Genomic DNA, 17,674 nt, shown 5'->3' with positions numbered 1-17,674 from the left:
GAGACAAGACAGGTGAAAGGCATCACATCCCCGTACCTGTATCCTATAGGCAACAGCTGTCAGTGATTATTCAAATAGGTGAAGGGTCTAGCTTTCTGGGACGTGATTGGTTGAAAGAAATTAAACTCGACTGGTCAGAAGTTTTTCAAGTCAGAACAGGAGGAATTCCTGAGTTGTTAAAAAAAGTATCTCAGAGTATTCCAGGATCAGTTGGGAAAAATAAAAGGTCTATAAGCTAAAGTATACATGGACTCTGAAGCAACACCCTGGTTTTTTAAGGCCAGAGCTGTGCATTACACCCTAAAGGAGAAGGTGGATATGGAATTGTGCTGTTTGAAGAAGTTAGGAATAATCCAGCCAGTCCAATTTTCAGAATGGGCAGCACCCATAGTCCCTGTGATGAAACCAGATCAAACCATTTGAATTTGTGGAGATTACAAATTAACTATGAACAAGGCTACCTAAATTAGATAAATACCCAATCCCAAGGATTGAAGATCTGTATGCTAAACTTGCAGGAGGAAGATCCTACACTAAACTGGACATGAGCCATGCATACCAACAGCTAGAGCTGGACAACACATCGAGGCGGTATGTCATCATAAACACGCACAAGTGCCTGTACCAATACACACTTACCCTTTGGTGTGTCATCTGCCTTTGCAATTTTCCAAAGAACCATGGAAAGTCTACCACAAGCACTTCCCCGAGTTATAGTGTACCTGGATGACATCCTGATCATAGGATCAATGGAAGCAGAACATTTGGCCAATTTAGAAGAGGTCCTATAGAGATTTTTGGAGGCTGGTGTACGCTTGAAAAAAAAAATGCTCATTCCAAGCAAGTGAAGTCATGTATTTGGGTCATCGAGTGGACGCGCAAGGGTTGCATCCATTAGAGGAGAAAGTCAGGACAGTCAAGGAAGCACCCTCTCCTACCAAAGTCACTTAGCTCAAGTCTTTTTTGGTAAATTATTATGGTCACTTCTTGCCTAATCTATCTACAGTGTTAGCTCCTTTACACTTATTATTGAAGAAGAACCACAAATGGTCCTGGGAGGCACAGCAAGAGGAAGCCTTCATAAAAGTCAAGAAGCTTTTACACTCGTCATGTCTGCTAGTACATTATGACCTGTCTAAGAAGTTAATACTCTCTTATGATGCATCTCCCTTTGGAGTGGGAGTGGTATTGTCACACCAGATGGAGGATGGATCTGAAAGGTCTATAGAGTATGCCTCCAGAACTCTCTCTGCAGCCAGAAGGGTTACTCACAAATTGAAAATTAGGCTTATCTTTCATATTAGGAGCAAAGAAGTTCCACCAGTATTTGCATGATCAACAATTCACCATAGTGTCACAAGCCACTGCTGGGCTTTTTTAGTGACGATAAGGCAATCCCACCGATAGCTTCTGCTAGAATTCAAAGGTGGGCTTTAATTTTGTCTGCATATAAATACACCTCTATGCATCGCCCACATGTGCCTATAGCAAATGCACCCTCAGTTGTCTTCCTTTGACAGATAGCATTACACATACTCCAGTACCTCAAGAAGTTGTATTTGCATTGAATTTCCTGGACTCCTCACCAGTCTGTGCGAAACAAATAAAGCATTGGACAAACTGGGATCCAATTTTAGCAAGAGTCTGAGAACAGGTATTACAAGGGTGATCAAATGCACAGGTCTCCAAAGAATTAAAACCATTCTATGCCCGTAAATCTGAACTGAGTGGTCAAGATGGTATCTTATTATGGGGAGCAAGAGTCGTCATCCCTTTGCAGGAAGAGAACCACTATTGACAGAGCTTCATAGTGCGCATCCTGCTATTTCAAAAACGAAGATGCTCACACGAAGTTATACCTGGTGGCCTGGTGGATATAGAAAAAAATGGCTAAACACTGTCTCCAGTGTCAGTAACAACAGAAGTTGCCTGTTTCAGTTCCACTGCATCCGTGGGAGTGGCCAGCTCAACCCTGGGTTAGAATACATATAGACTATGTAGGTCCATTTTTAGATAGCATGCTTTTAGTGATCATTGACACAGAAAGTGGATGGATATGTATGAAGTGAGATCAACTACATTGTGTGCAACTATTGAAAAGCTGTGCCAATGTTTTAGTGTACATGGCCTCCCAGAAGTTATTGTGTCAGATAATGGTAACACTTTCACTAGTATGGAATTCCAGAGATTCATGAACCTAAATGGGATTAAGCATGTCAGAATAGCACAGTGTCATCCCTCATCCAATGGGTTAGCAGAAAGAGCAGTACAAACCTTTAAAACAGGCATGAAGAAACTATCCAAAGGAATGTTAGAAACATGAATTTCAAGATTTCTTTTCAACTATTGCACGACTCCTCATGCAACCACAGGTTCAACACCTTCGGAACTGCTAATGAAACACAGCCTTTGTACAAGATTGAGTCTGGTATTCCCTAACTTAGAGGGGAGATGGAGAAAAACCAGAGAGGAGTCAGAAAGTGAATCATCATGTTCACAGTAAAGACCAAAAATTTACTGTGGGGGAGACAGTTTGTGTGTGAAACTTTGCAACTGGATCGACATAGGTTCCTGGTACAATCGTCTCCGCAACAGGACCTTTGACCTAGCAAGTGGAAGTTTAAAACAGGATTGTTAGGAAACACGTGGATCATCTCAGAGGTTGAGGCACTCTCCAACAACCAGTTACTCCATCTGAAATTGAAGTCCAATCTTTGATCCCTGAGGTGCCAGATTGACAAAGAATAGGCATACCTGATGTCTCTGTTGAAGTAAATAATTCTGAACTGCCATTGTCTAAGGATGTCCCTGATGCTGCAGCTCCTGGTCAAGTCGACCCAATGGAAGAATCTCAAGTCATAGAGTTGCGTCGCTCTACCCGAATCAGAAAACAACCTCAAAGACTAAATCTATAATTGCATGAACTGTATACATTTGTATATGATATGGGTTAAAGTATTTTTGTAAATAAGAGTGGTAAAACAAAATTAAAGGGGGAGGAATGTAGCAATTGTCAGCTAAACCTTTCATACTGTTATGGGGATCAGTCAATTGTACAGGTGAATTTAAATGCGGGCAATCTTAGGGGCAGAGCTTTCTAGCCTTGTTTTGGTACAAGCAGGTAGCTTCATCAGGGGCTCTGTAAATAAAGTTTGCTGTTTCTTACAAGAAACGTGACGGTACTCCTAGTTTATTACACTCACTTGCTGAATTGACAAGCTATGTGCTGCAATTGCACTAAGAGAGACTCATCTGCTTACCAACTTTTTACTTGAGCACTAGCTCGACACTGTGTCTTCAAAGCTTCTCTGCTCAGTCAGGATGCTACATTTGCACCATTCTCTGATGCTGTGACTTTGTAGCGGTCTGACCAAAATGTTGAATGTTGCCTCATTCCATGTAGTACAATCTGAGGCTGTTCACCATGTCAGACATGTACTTAATCTTGTTGCCAGGCTGTTTGACCACTGCTGAGCACCATGTCATGTTGTTATAATGACATAAAGGCAGCAATCACTCATAAGGCATTGTGTAAACACGTTGTGGGCTCATTTATTTAAAATAGGCGCATGAGAACATTTATACATGGGTAGAAAGCTTAAAGACATCAGTAGTAGAGCTGTGTGCTCTGCTCAGAGGCAAAAGTAAACTAAGACTGGATCACATGGCACACTTCTCTTCTAGTGATGTCATGCTGCTTTCACTTAAAGGCATATTACAACAGGATGCAAACCAGAGAGGAATGAAATTAATAATAAAAAAAGATTTTCCCAATGGTTCTTTTGGTAAATTTGGTAGTATGAGACTAATGATATAGCGGTCTTGACGGTGATACTTGGCTGCGTTGAGTTAGTTGATCTCAACCAGGATCCTAATAGTTGGCTTCATTAATCATGACAGAATAAAAATCAGCGAGAGCCACCATGATAGGTTGCTAATTCTGTCCAAGTGTTTGAACATGTGCAGTGAGGTCAAGGTCAGGCTCAGTTGCATGCCATTCACAGTCTGAAAACCAGTTAATGACACTCACTGTCCAGGCCCACCTGAACAAAAGCCCACTTGGGTATTCATGGAACTGTAACCAAGTAAAGAGGCTGCACCTTCAGTATCAAAGCCATGATCTAGATGGTAGCACTCACGCCTCTGAGTAAAAAGATTGTGGGCTCAAGTCCTACTCCAGGGATTCGAACATATAATCCAGGCTGACACTTCAGTGTGGTACTGAGAGACTGCTGCACTGTCAGAGATGGTGCCTTTCAGATGAGATGTTAACCCCATCTGCCCTCTTAAAAGATAAAAGATTTTGTGATGCTATTTCTCCCCATTGTCTTGACCAATATTTATTCCTCAATCAACATTATCACATTGTTGTTTGTGGAATTTTCTGTGTGCAAGATTGGTAGCCGTAGTGCTGTTTGAATGCTATTTAGAAGTATTTAATCCTTTAGCTATGGAGGAGAAAATGCAGTAACAGAGAAGAATAGAATAGCAGAGGATTTAAAAAGCTTAAGGAACTGGTTAATAATTTGTTGCTTACAAAATCATTACATTTAGAATTGATCTTTAGGAACAGAAGCAGGATATAATCACCTCGAGCCTGTTCTGCCATTTATTTAGATCAATGCTGATCCGTATCTTAATTCCATTTACCCACCTAGTTTCCATCACCTTAATACCATTGTCTAACAAGAAGCTGTTAAAATCAGGTTTGAAAATTTCAGTTGACCTAGTCTCAACAACTTCTGGCGGGGAGATCAAGATTTCCACTACCCTTTGTTTGAGGAAGTGTTTCTGATGTCACTGCTGAATGGCCTAACTCCAATTTTAACATTATGTCCCTCTTGTTCTGGACCTCCCCATTGAAGTGAACAGTTTCTCTGTAATGACTGTATCAACTCCTTTAATGATTGTAAAAACCTCAATTAGATCACTTCTTAATTTTCTATACTTAAGGGAATACAAATCTAGTCTGTGCAACTTGGTGTCTTAATTTAACCAGTTTAGCTCTAGTACCATTCTGGTGAACCTGTACTCTTCCTCACTTCTTCTTTAGTTGTGTGTTTAATATCATTCCCAAGTTGAGGTGTCCCATGATCAGCTATACTCTATTAGGAAGTGTGTGACTGCCTTGATTATTCACTGCCTGATTTTCCCTCCTCACATTTATCCTCTACTCAATGCCTCACTCTGGTCAAAATTGGGGGACTCACCAAGGGAACATTTCTTGTCATCTAACCCTGTAAGAAGCAGGGGTCTGATGATAGTGGGGCATTGTTTAGAAAATGGGAATCACTTCAGCCTATGTAAATTGATGGAGGCAATATCTTCTCTCTGAACAAATATAACAAGTGAACCTTTTGGGAGAGGGAGAGGCAACAGCATTGAACACAATAGAAACAATATGGCGTTAAGGAAGTTTAATGGACGCAGGTTAATCTCATTGCCAATAAGAATTGAAAGTGAGTACTCCCACAACAGGACACCTAAAGGGTTAAAAGATTCTGCCAGTACCTTCTCATAGATAGTGCACCAGCACCAGCCTGCATTTATATAGTTTCATTAACTTAGTAAGATGTTCCAAGGTGCTTCGCAGGAGCATTATCCAACTAAAAAATGACACCAAGGCTACATATGGAGATATTTGGACAGGGAAAATAGATCTAATGAGTATCTTAAAGGAGGAGAGCAAGTTAGAGAGGTAGAAATGGTTTAGGCAGGAATATACAGAGATTAAGGCCTAGGCACATGAAGACATGGTGGGGTGCAGAAAATCTGGGAGGCACAAGGTGCCAGAATTGGCAGAGTGAAAAGATCTGGGAGGATTTGAGAGCTGGGGGAGGTTACAGAGCTAGGGAGGACTGAGGTTGTGTTGGGAATTGAGAAACAAAAATGAGAATTTTAAAGACCGGAAAACAGCACATAAAGCATAGTATGCAAGCACAGTTTTGATCAACTTACCTTCCAGCTCCCTGCTGCCAGGTTCTGCAAGGCTCCTGCCGCCCCCTCAAGGGTATCTGGATTCGAGCATTCTGACAAAAGTGTGAGGTAGGGTTTGACAATTGAAGGATGCCACAAGAGCTGTATACCCTTTGGTGGGTCCGCCGCTTCTGGAAGAGGTCCAACACCATCCCACTAGGAAAGGGAAGCAAAGCGAGAAAAAATTAAATGATGTGGCAACAAATTTTTTACCCAGCACAGAATACTGGTGATGCCAGGGCCCATGAATGGCAGAACACTGTTTGTAACCCCAGTTTCCCAGGAGCTGAACCTCCGGGTCTAACCACAGCCTAGGAGCAGAGAGCAAACATGTGATTTCCCAGTGGAAAAGAGAAAATTTGGAGGCAAAACCCAGGGTGCAAACTGTCTGCCTAACGTCTTCAAGAACACTCCATAAGGAGACCCAGAGGAAAGGTGTGAAAATCATTCCCACATCTTAAAAAAACTTCCACATCTCTTTTGCAACATTTTCCAACTTCACAGCGACAGTGGTTCCACTTGTCATGTAGCATCAAGACCATTCATTTGACCTTAACACCCAATTGGAAGCAAGAAAGACACGCACTAGTAAAGATCTTACTATAATTTCTGGTTTCTAATTTCTAGTTTTCTAATTTCTGATTTCCTCACTGGTTCAGAAGACCTGATCAATCTTTGAAATCCCTGAGCGTAGCGCATAGCCAGCCCTCCCTTCTTTAGACCAATAAGACTGACATATGTTTGCATCACTCTTTCAAACCACATCAACTACACTGCCCATTGTTACCAAACCCATGTTTATTCTTCCACCTCCAATGCCAAAGATGCAGATAAAATGTATATAAATTTCCACTGACTTCAACGGAAATAAAAATCGGGACCATAGGAAGACGCACAGGAACAAGAGCAGACCTTTCAACTCCTTTGCTATTCTATTATTCAGTTGGATCATACCTGATCTGTAGCTTAACTCCATTTACCCTTATATAAGGGTTCTATATCCCTTAATTCCCTTGTCTAACAAAAATCTATTAATCACAGTTTTGGAGTTTTCAACTGATCCCCAGCTTCAACAGTTATTTTGGGACAGAGTCCGAGATTTCCATTATGTGTGAAGAACTCCTTCCTGTCGTTACCCATGAACAGCCTAGCTCTAATTTTAATGCTATGCTCCATTGTTCTGGACGTCCCAGTAACATGCAAAATGTGCTGCCAATTCGCTATCACACATTTTACGCCTTCACACAAAGTCAAGATCTAGCCCATCGAGTGTGATCATCAGCATGCTCAGCATCTCCTCCTACAAAGTGATTTATACATTCACTTGTGAAGCAGACAATAACTCACTAATAAATACCTCATCTGTGAGTTATCTCAACAGCCTTCCTTGCAGAAACAATCAGCACATTTCTCAGAGAAGCATTGAGCCTCTTCCGCTCATGTTCAAATTTTTTTAATGTGATGGTGATGCAGAAACATTTTAATTGATAAATTCTGCACACCACATTCTTGTGTGTCTTTATCTTCCTGTCTGTGCAGACAATAGAAGATGTGTTGAAAAGAGACTCGAAACTCAGAGGAATAGGAATTGTGCTCCTGTACAATGCAGCCTAGTATATGAAGGTGTACATTAATTCCTACAAGTCCTTACAAGAGAGGTTCCTCATATTCACTTTGCTATTGCTTATCAAAGTATTGAACAGAGGATAATAAGGCTTTCCTCATGAGGAAAGAGGGGCAGGGACAGGTAATGTCAAATTGCTTGATCAGGAATGGCATAGGCAGAAAAAGAAAGACTTAAATTTATGTAGAGCCTTTCATGACCTCAGCATGTCCCAAAGCACTTTACAGTCCGTGAATTATTTTGGAAATGTAACACCAGGTAACTTTCACCCAAAGTATAATTATTATTTTTATACAAAAATACAAACACCTAGCAGTTACTGACACTGAATCCCTTGTGTATGAACAGGAACTTCCTAATTAGGCCTGAATTTTCCATTCACTAAATTGAACACAGTGGCCCCCTTGTTCTAATCTCTTGAATTAGTTTAAGGCCGTTTGTGCTACATGTGATCTTCTGGACTGATTTTGATTGCCCGAGGTGTTCTAAGAGGTATTTTCCAGTGCATTTCTCCCCTTTTAGTGCTCTTGGGTTTTTTTCTACTGTTTGCATGTATGACCCACAGACCAACTAAAAACTGGATTGTCCAATACAAAACCAGATGTCTGGCCACCAGAGTTGGACTGGAGTCCCATATAGGTAAGAGCAGGTAAAAACAACACTTTACCTTCCTCTTGGATCCTGGTCACTAGTTTAGTTGGACTAATGGATCCGGGTTGCACACTTGGTTCGGGATGACCAAGTTGGTCTGTTGACAAATTAGGCAAGAAACGTCCATAGTAATTGATCATCCCCAAAAATGATTTGAGCTTGGAAGTGTTCTTTGGCGCAATTGCCTCTCTAATGGCTCTCACTTTTTCCTTAGCCAGGTGGAGGCCCTGTGAATCTACCCTTTGACCTAAATAAATTACCTCTTTCTCTTGCAGCGGGTACTTTTCTTTTTTTTAATGCACTCTGACCTGTGAGAAACGTTTTATAACTGCTTCCAAGTTTGCCAAATGCTCCTTTTCTGTGAGTCCTATCACCAGAGCGTCATCTAAATAAACTATAAGGTGGGGCAATCCCTGCAGTAAACTTTCTATTGTTCTCTGGAATATGGCGCAAGCTGAGGCTACACCAAAAGGCAAATGGGTATATTGATACAATCCTTTGTGTGTGTTAATTGTGACAAATTTCTGGGAGGCCATCTCTAACTCCAATTGTTGATAAGTGTCATAGAGTCATAGAGGTCCACAGCATAGAAAAAGGCCCTTCGGCCCATCGAGTCTGCACCGGTCAAACAAGTACCTAACTATTCTAATCCCATTTTCCAGCACAAGGCCCATAGCCTTGTATGCCATGGCATTGCAAGTGCACATCCAAATACTTCTTAAATGTTATGAGGGTTTCAGACAGTGAGTTCCAGGTTCCCACCACCCTCTGGGTGAAAAAGTTCTTCCTCACATCTGCTCTAAATCTCCTGCCCCTTACCTTAAATCTATGCCCCCTGGATATTGACCCCTCCACCAAGGGGAAAAGTTCCTTCCTGTCTACTCTATCTGCCCCTCATAAGTTTTATACACCTCAATCATGTCCCCTCTCAATCTCCTCTGCTCCAGGGAAAATAACCCCAGTTTATCCAATCTCTCCTCATAACTAAAACCTTCCAGGCCAGGCACCATTCTGGTAAATCTCCTCTGCACTCTCTCTCGTGCAATCACAGCATGACTCATATCAAGCTTCGTGTAGGCAGTTCCACCTGCCAGCTTAGCATACAGGTCTTCAACTTTTGGTATAGTGTATCTGTCCAACTTAGCCACTTTATTAACAGTCAATTTGTAGTCTCCAAACATCCGAACACTTTGGTTGGGTTTAAGTACGGGGACTATTGGTGCTGCTCATTCTGAGAACTGCAGAGTTTGTATAACTCCCAGCTTCTCTAATCTATCCAATTTGGTACCTATCTTTTCCTACATTGCTTAAGGTACTGGTCTTGCCTTCATAAATCAGGGGGATAGCGTCTGGACACACATGAATTTTTGCTTGTAGCTCCTGGGTCTTTTGGAGTTCATCTTGGAAAACTGAGGCGTATTTTTGTAGTAGCTTAGGTAGCCCACTGGCTATCAGCTGAAAGATCTTAGCCCAATTCAATTTAGTTTCTTTCAGCCAGTTTTGTCCAAGGAGCCTTGGCCTCTCAACTATTACCACCATCAAGGGTAATTTTACTGATAGACTTCCAAATTGTACAATAACTCTGCTTATGCATTTGATTTTGATGTCTTCTCCCATGTAAGTTTCAAATTGGTATCTGTTTCTTCCAGGTTTAATTTACATTCTCCATAATTCAGGAATTTGAAGGTATGCTCACCTTTTACTGTAGTGGAAGCTCCTTTGTCACGTCCCTTCTGATAGGCCTATCATTCACCCTCACAGTCATTTGGATTGGTTCTGTTCTTCCTACCTTTAAATTATACAACGAATAAATATTTGAATCTGTTACTTCAGGCTCTTCTATGTTATGGATCTCACGGGGATTTTTTCTTTTGATTGAAAATCAGCCTGATTCCATCCTTGCAATGTCTCATGAGGTGTTGTTTCGATGACAGTATAAAAAAAACAATTTTTTTAAACTTCCATTCATTATTCCATGTTTTTGCTGCTAAGTCATTCCTTTTTATTTGTCTGTAAGCGATGGCTACTTCCTGCTTCTCATCAGAGCTGTGAATTTTCATGCCCTTTTTGACTGGGCCTCCCCACCCAACGTGGAGGACGGTGCCATTTTGTGCTCCCTGTATGGCTTTTGAGTTCCTCACTGCACTTTCCATGGCCCATGCTATTTCTAGCGCCTTCTGAAAATCCCAATTTGTATCAGAAAGTAATCTCTTCTGAATCGTATCTTCATTTATACAGCACACCAAACGATCTCTAAGTATATCCTTTATAGATGTACCAAACTAGCAATATTCTGTTAACTGTTTCAGACTTGCCACATAACAAGCAACTGTCTCCCCTAGGGCTCTATTTCTTGAGTTAAATTTGAACTGTTGCATCGTTACCAAGGACTTGGGCTCATAATGACTCTTCACAAGTTTTACTAAGTCATCAAAACAGGGTGCTGTCAAATTTCAAATCAATCCATAGGTTTCACTCCCACACATGGATAAGAGGATCACTCACCTCTTTTCCACCCCTGCAATGTCATTAGCTTGGAAATAGAATGCAAGGCTTTCAACATAATGAGACCAATCATCCGCAGATGGGTCGATAGGAACAACTCTTCCAAACTGCGGCACGCTTCGAGGGGACTGCTTCGACGATTAGGAAGGAAATTCTACTTACAATTACCGTGCGAGATACAGCCCAAGTTCAATTCACTTGATTTCCTTCCTTGCTTTTTTTTTGCTTTATTTTCATCTGTCCTTGCTTTTTCTTGCTTTTTTCCTTGTCACCATATTGTTGGATCCTGGGTCACTTGTTTAGTTGGACAAATGGATCTGGGTTGCACAATTGTTTCGGGATGACCAAGTTGGTACCATAGACAGAGCAGATCAGCAGGCAATTCTTATGTTGACCACATTCTATTTATTTACATAGGAACTCAGCAGCTTCACTTATGTGTTTAAAACTCAAACCCTGTCTCTACATTACAGACTCTAACTCTAGACTACTCCTACTGACTACTGAGGTAGCCCACACTACTCTGCTACTGCATACTAAGATCATGTGATCTTCCATTATAACATTCTCCTTAAAGGTATATTACACATCAGATCACCACACTTCCTTCAAGAGCATTTGTGAACCAGTTGTTTTTTAGGGCAATCCTTCATGGTCACCTATAGGCCCAAAATGTACCCAATGAAGAATATTTCTTCCCTTATTGGCCTGGGGTTTTCCTCTTGTTTTCTTCTGCCTCTCCCAGTAGGTTAAATGGCTATGGGTTATGGTGGGGAAGGGGAGCAGAGGTTACGATGAGGAAGTGTCTGGTCATCATGCTCCAGCCACCATAAGTGCAGGGCAGGTTTGATGGAGCAGCTGTTACTTTCCTGCTCAGCATTTACATTTTCTATAGTGTACTGACCCACACAAAAAGATATTGAAGGAAAATAAGACAAAGTGAGGGCAAATCGGGGATGACTGTTCAGTATTTTGTTTTGGACGCTGAGGCTTCCTTCTACAGAAGCCACAATCTTGGTATCTCTGTTGCACATGACAAGAGACAGTGACAAATGGTTAAAGAGAAAAACAATCTCTGGCTTCTCTCTGCTGCGAGCGCAGGGTGTGAAGTGACCCATGTGGCTGTAAAGTTCCTCTCATTACATTCTGCCAGTGCTGCTACAGAAAGAAGAGCGATTAATAAAAACACATGGTATGTCTGTGTAAATGTTCACCTTTCAAGGCCACACAGAGACTCAGATGTGACTGCGGGCCACTGTTACCATATGTCACACGTGAAGAAACAGCAGACCTTTTCTCAGCCTGTAAATTGCCCTGACCTTTACAGGAAATTTCAATCATGTTACTGAAATTTGTTTCAAAATTCAACTTCATCATCCAGGGGAAATTAAAGTGCATCTTCGAAGAGGCATGAAATTAAATTTCCAATTAGGCTGTGCAAGAAGGGATTGGTCATACCAATGTGGCATTGGAGTTACATATACATATATATATATATGCATATATATAAAAACAATAGCCCCGAGTTCAAACATTCATGTATTAAACAGAAGATAAGAACGTGCATTTATAAAATACTTCCACGTTTTTAAAAAAAATCATTCATTCTTGGGATTGGGCATCACTGGATAGGGATGGCATTTACTGCCCTTCCCTAGTTGCCCCGGAAGTGGTCGAGTACTTCCTTCTTGAACCACGGTAATGGGTTTCAGCTGACTGGTTTTCTAGTCCATTTCAGAGGGCAGTTAAGAGTCAACCATGGTGTTGTGGAACTGGAGTCATATAGCCCAGAACTGGGTAAGGATTGCCAACTGTGATTAAATGTATTCCTGGAGGTTTCATCACATGACTTGCCAAAATGCTCCAACCATTAGTTGGCCAACACACCTATCCTTGTGATGTTACTGCCTTCCAATGCTAATTGGAAAGCAAAAAGATTCATTACCCAATTGAATGATGCTTGACTATCAGGCAAACAGCATTTTTCTCCCCTATTTTCAATATTTTTATATCCGGTATAGAGAAATTATCTTTTTTTAATGTCTCGATGCTTTTTCTCCAGGGTTGCATACAACAGTGTCCTGGAGATTCATCATCAATTCCTAAAGACTTAAGGACAATCCTGGAGGGTTGGCAACCCTATCTAGTACCTCCTTTCATTTCCAGGTTGCTTTGAACCTGCATTCAAATTCTTAAACTGCCACAGTGGGATTCAAACTCACAGTCTTTCCATTATTAGTCCAGTAATATAATCACAACACTACTCTGAGTTTTCTCATGCAAGCTGTTAAAATAATACCCAAATGCAGAGCAGGAGTCTCAAGAATGAGCCTTGGGCCTGCTCATTCTGGAGTGGAAATGGTTCCATTAGACCATGAAATACAAACCAACACTGTCTCATTGAAAGACTCAGCAACAAAGCTGTCACTAGTAGATTTATCATTGGAATATCCACCTCTACTATTGAATTAAACATCAAAACACAAAATTACACTCAAATTGAGGCGAGAATTTTTCGCACAGGCAGTGGCCCTGTCCTCCAGCTGAAAAGGTGCAGATGTGACCACCTCCTCTGGCCCAGGGATGCCACAACTGTATTTAATGGTCATCAGGCAGTTAACCATCTGAGGTTGTGGCTTGCACCCCTATATGAGGGCCAGTAGCTCTCTAGTCCCAGCAACGGGATCAGGAGCAGTGGCCACTGCTGCGACTTCAGCCCCAGTCTCTGACATGCAGCCATGGAGCAGGCTGGATACTGAGGTAAGTGAGGGTCGGGTCGTTGGGGGGGAATTGCATTTGGGAGGGCTGTGAGGCGTTAAGAGAAGTGGTGGGTGGCCATTTCCATAGTGGGTGGGGGGGAAGGGGTCTTGTGTTGGGAATAAGAGAGGAGGGCCTCCCCGCAGCCTCCAACCAGGGTTTACCAGTGATAGCAGGAGGAGGCCCTTAAGTGGCCATTACTTAAGTGGCTGTCTGGCTCCTACTCTGTTGCTGTTAAAATTCTACCAGAGACCAGTCAGCAACAGGCCCAGCATCCCCACCACATAATTTTGCATCCTCCCAATCTGCTGGCCCACTCCCAGTAGTTGAGGAGGGTTTGGGGGCTGGGGGCAAAATTCTGGCCAGAAACAATGACTTTTACATGCACCGATTTCCCGCATCTCCAGGTATAATTCGGCGATCGCATTGTTGTCTGCATAGGGTTGTCCACGCTGATTTGACATATTCCTGGAGATTAGGTCATGTGACAATGAATCACATGTCATTCAGCAACATGACATCGGTCATAACAAGTAGGACTAGACGAGACCCCTTGAGCACAGTCCGCCACTCAGCAAAATCAATGCTGAAATTAGTCCATCACTCGGTAAGATCACTGCTGAAATTAGTCCATCACACGGTAAGATCACTGCTAAAATTAATCTGCAAATCAGTAAGATCACTGCTGAAATTAGTCTGTCACTCAGTAAGATCACTGCCTAAATTAGTCCATCGCTCAGTAAGTCCACTGCTGAAATTAGTCTGTCATTCGGTTAATTCACTGCTGAAATTATTCCATCACTCAGTAAGATCACTGCTCAAATTAGACCATCACTCAGTAAGATAACAGCTGAAATTAGTCCCTCATTCGGTACATTCACTTCTGAAATTAGTCCGTCACTCGGTAAGATCAGTGCTGAAATTAGTCCTTCACTCAGGAAGATTACTGCAGAAATTAGTCCATCGCTCAGTAACATCACTGATGAAATTAGTCCAACACTCGGTAAGATTACTGCTGAAATTAGTCCGTCATTTGGTAAATTCAATGCTGAAATTAGTCCATCACTTGGTAAGATCACTGCTGAAATTAGTCCATCACTCAGTAAGATCATTGCTGAAATTAGTCCGTCACTCAGTAAGATCACTGCTGAAATTAGTCCATCGCTCACTAAGATCTCTGCTGAAATTAGTCTGTCATTCGGTTAATTCACTGCTGAAATTATTCCATCACTCAGTAAGATCACTGCTCAAATTAGACCATCACTCATTAAGATAACAGCTGAAATAATCCGTCATTCGGTACATTCACTTCTGAAATTAGTCCATCACTCGGTAAGATCAGTGCTGAAATTAGTCCTTCACTCAGGAAGATCACTGCTGAAATTAGTCCATCGCTCAGTAACATCAGAGATGAAATTAGTCCGTCACTCAGTAAGATCACTGCAGAAATGAGTCCATCGCTCAGTAACATCGCTGATGAAATTAGTCCAACACTCGGTAAGATTACTGCTGAAATTAGTCCGTCATTCGGTAGATTCAATGCTGAAATTAGTCCATCACTTGGTAAGATTACTGATGAAATTAGTCCATCGCTCAGTAAAATCACTGCTGAAATTAATCCGTCATTCGGTAAATTCACCGCTGAAATTATTCCATCTCTCAGTAAGATCACTGCTCAAATTAAACTGGCACTCAGTAAGATCACAGGTGAAATTAGTCCGTCATTCGGTACATTCACTTCTGAAATTAGTCCATCACTCGGTAAGATCACTGCTGAAATTAGTCCTTCACTCAGGAAGATCACTGCTGAAATTAGTCCATCGCTCAGTAACATCAGTGATGAAATTAGTCTGTCACACGGTAAGATCACTGCTGAAATTAGTCCGTCACTCAGTAAGAACACAGCTGAAATTAGTCCATCGCTCAGTAACATCACTGATGAAATTAGTCCGACACTCGGTAGGATTACCACTGAAAGTAGTCCGTCTTTCAGTAGATTCAATGCTGAAATTAGTCCATCACTTGGTAAGATCACTGCTGAAATTAGTCCAATGCTCTGTAAGATCACTGCTGAAATTAGTCCATCACTCGGTAAGATAAATGCTGAAAATTGTCCGTCCTTCGGTAAATTAACTGCTGAAATTAGTCCAGCACTCAGTAAGATTACTGCTGAAGTTAGTCTATCACTCAGTAAGATCACTGCTGAAATTAGTTTGTCACACAGTAAGATCACTGCTGAAATTAGTCCATCACTCGGTAAGATCACTGGTGAAGTTAGTCCGTCACTCAGTAAGATCACTGATGAAATTAGTCAGTCATTCGGTAAATTCACTGCTGAAATTATTCCAACACTCAGTAAGATCACTGCTGAAGTTAGTCCGTCATTCAGTAAGATCACTGTTGAAATTAGTCGGTCACTCGGTAAGATCACTGCTGAAATTAGTCAGTCAGTCGCTAAGATCACTGCTGAAATTAGCCCGTCATTCGGGAAGTTCACTGCTGAAATTAGTCCATCACTCAGTAAGATCACTGCTGAAGTTAGTCCGTCACTCACTAAGCTCACTGCTGAAATTAGTCAGTCATTTGGAAAATTCACTGCTGAAATTAATCCATCACTCAGAAAATCACTGCTGAAATTAGTCTGACATTCGGGAGATTCAATACTGAAATTAGTCCATCACTTGGTAAGATCATTGCTGAAATTAGTCTGTCACTCATTAAGATCACTGCCTAAATTAGTCCATCGCTCAGTAAAATCACTGCTGAAGTTAGTCCGTCACTCACTAAGCTCACTGCTGAAATTAGTCAGTCATTTGGAAAATTCACTGCTGAAATTAATCCATCACTCACTAAGATCACTGCTGAAATTATTCCATCACTCAGTAAGATCACTGGTGAAGTTAGTCCGTCACTCAGTAAGATCACTGCTGAAATTAGTCCATCACTCGGTAAGATAAATGCTGAAAATTGTCCGTCATTCGGTAAATCAACTGCTGAAATTAGTCCAGCACTCTGTAAGACCATCGCTGAAATTAGTCCAGCATTTGGTAAATTCACTGCTGAAATTAGTCCAGCACTCAGTAAGATCACTGCTGAAGTTTGTCTATCACTCAGTAAGATCACTGCTGAAATTAGTTTGTCACACAGTAAGATCACTGCTGAAATTAGTCCATCACTCGGTAAGATCACTGCTGAAATTAGTCCGTCACTCAGTAAGATAACTGCTGAAGTTAGTCCGTCATTCAGTAAGATCACTGTTGAAATAAGTCGGTCACTCGGTAAGATCACTGCTGAAATTAGTCGCTCACTCGGTAAGATCACTGCTGAAATTAGTCGGTCACTTGGTAAGATCACTGCTGAAATTAGCCCGTCATTCCGGAAGTTCACTGCTGAAATTAGTCCTTCACTCAGTAAGATCACTGCTGAAGCTAGGCCGTCACTCACTAAGCTCACTGCTGAAATTAGTCAGTCATTTGGTAAATTCACTGCTGAAATTAATCCATCACTCACTAAGATCACTGCTGAAATTAGTCCATCGCTCAGTAACATCACTGATGAAATTAGTCCGACACTCGGTAAGATTACCATTGAAATTAGTCCGTCATTCGGTAGATTCAATGCTGAAGTTAGTCCATCACTTGGTAAGATCACTGCTGAAATTAGTCCAATGCTCTGTAAGACCACTGCTGAAATTAGTCCATCACTCGGTAAGATAACTGCTGAAAATTGTCCGTCATTCGGTAAACGAACTGCTGAAATTAGTCCAGCACTCAGTAAGACCACCGCTGAAATTAGTCCGTCATTTGGTAAATTCACTGCTGAAATTAGTCCAGCACTCAGTAAGATTACTGCTGAAGTTAGTCTATCACTCAGTAAGATCACTGCTAAAATTAGTCCATCACTCGGTAAGATCACTGCTGATGTTAGTCCGTCACTCAATAAGATCACTGCTGAAGTTAGTCCGTCACTCAGTAAGATCACTGCTGAAATTAGTCTGTCATTTGGTAAGTTCACTGCTGAAATTATTCCATCACTCAGTAAGATCACTGCTCAAATTAGACCATCACTCAGTAAGGTAACAGCTGAAATTAGTCCATCATTCCGTACATTCACTTCTGAAATTCGTCCGTCACTCGGTAAGATCACTGCTGAAATTAGTCC

At 41.5% G+C, this 17,674-nt stretch overlaps 1 protein-coding gene across 1 annotated transcript in view; it reads right to left on the bottom strand.

The window, feature by feature from the left end:
* LOC121276499 (catenin delta-2-like) overlaps nucleotides 1-17,674 on the bottom strand; it is a 943,152-nt gene that overhangs the window by 72,752 nt on the left and 852,726 nt on the right. The window contains exon 14 of the mRNA XM_041184989.1: nucleotides 5,959-6,132. Within this exon, the coding sequence (XP_041040923.1) occupies nucleotides 5,959-6,132 (174 nt within the window). The remainder of the gene's footprint in view (nucleotides 1-5,958; nucleotides 6,133-17,674) is intronic.

This window comes from Carcharodon carcharias, chromosome 3, assembly GCF_017639515.1.
Source record: "Carcharodon carcharias isolate sCarCar2 chromosome 3, sCarCar2.pri, whole genome shotgun sequence".
NCBI lineage: Eukaryota > Metazoa > Chordata > Chondrichthyes > Lamniformes > Lamnidae > Carcharodon > Carcharodon carcharias.
The sequence above is the reverse complement of the archived record's forward strand: the minus strand, read 5'-3'. Positions and strand labels throughout refer to the sequence as shown.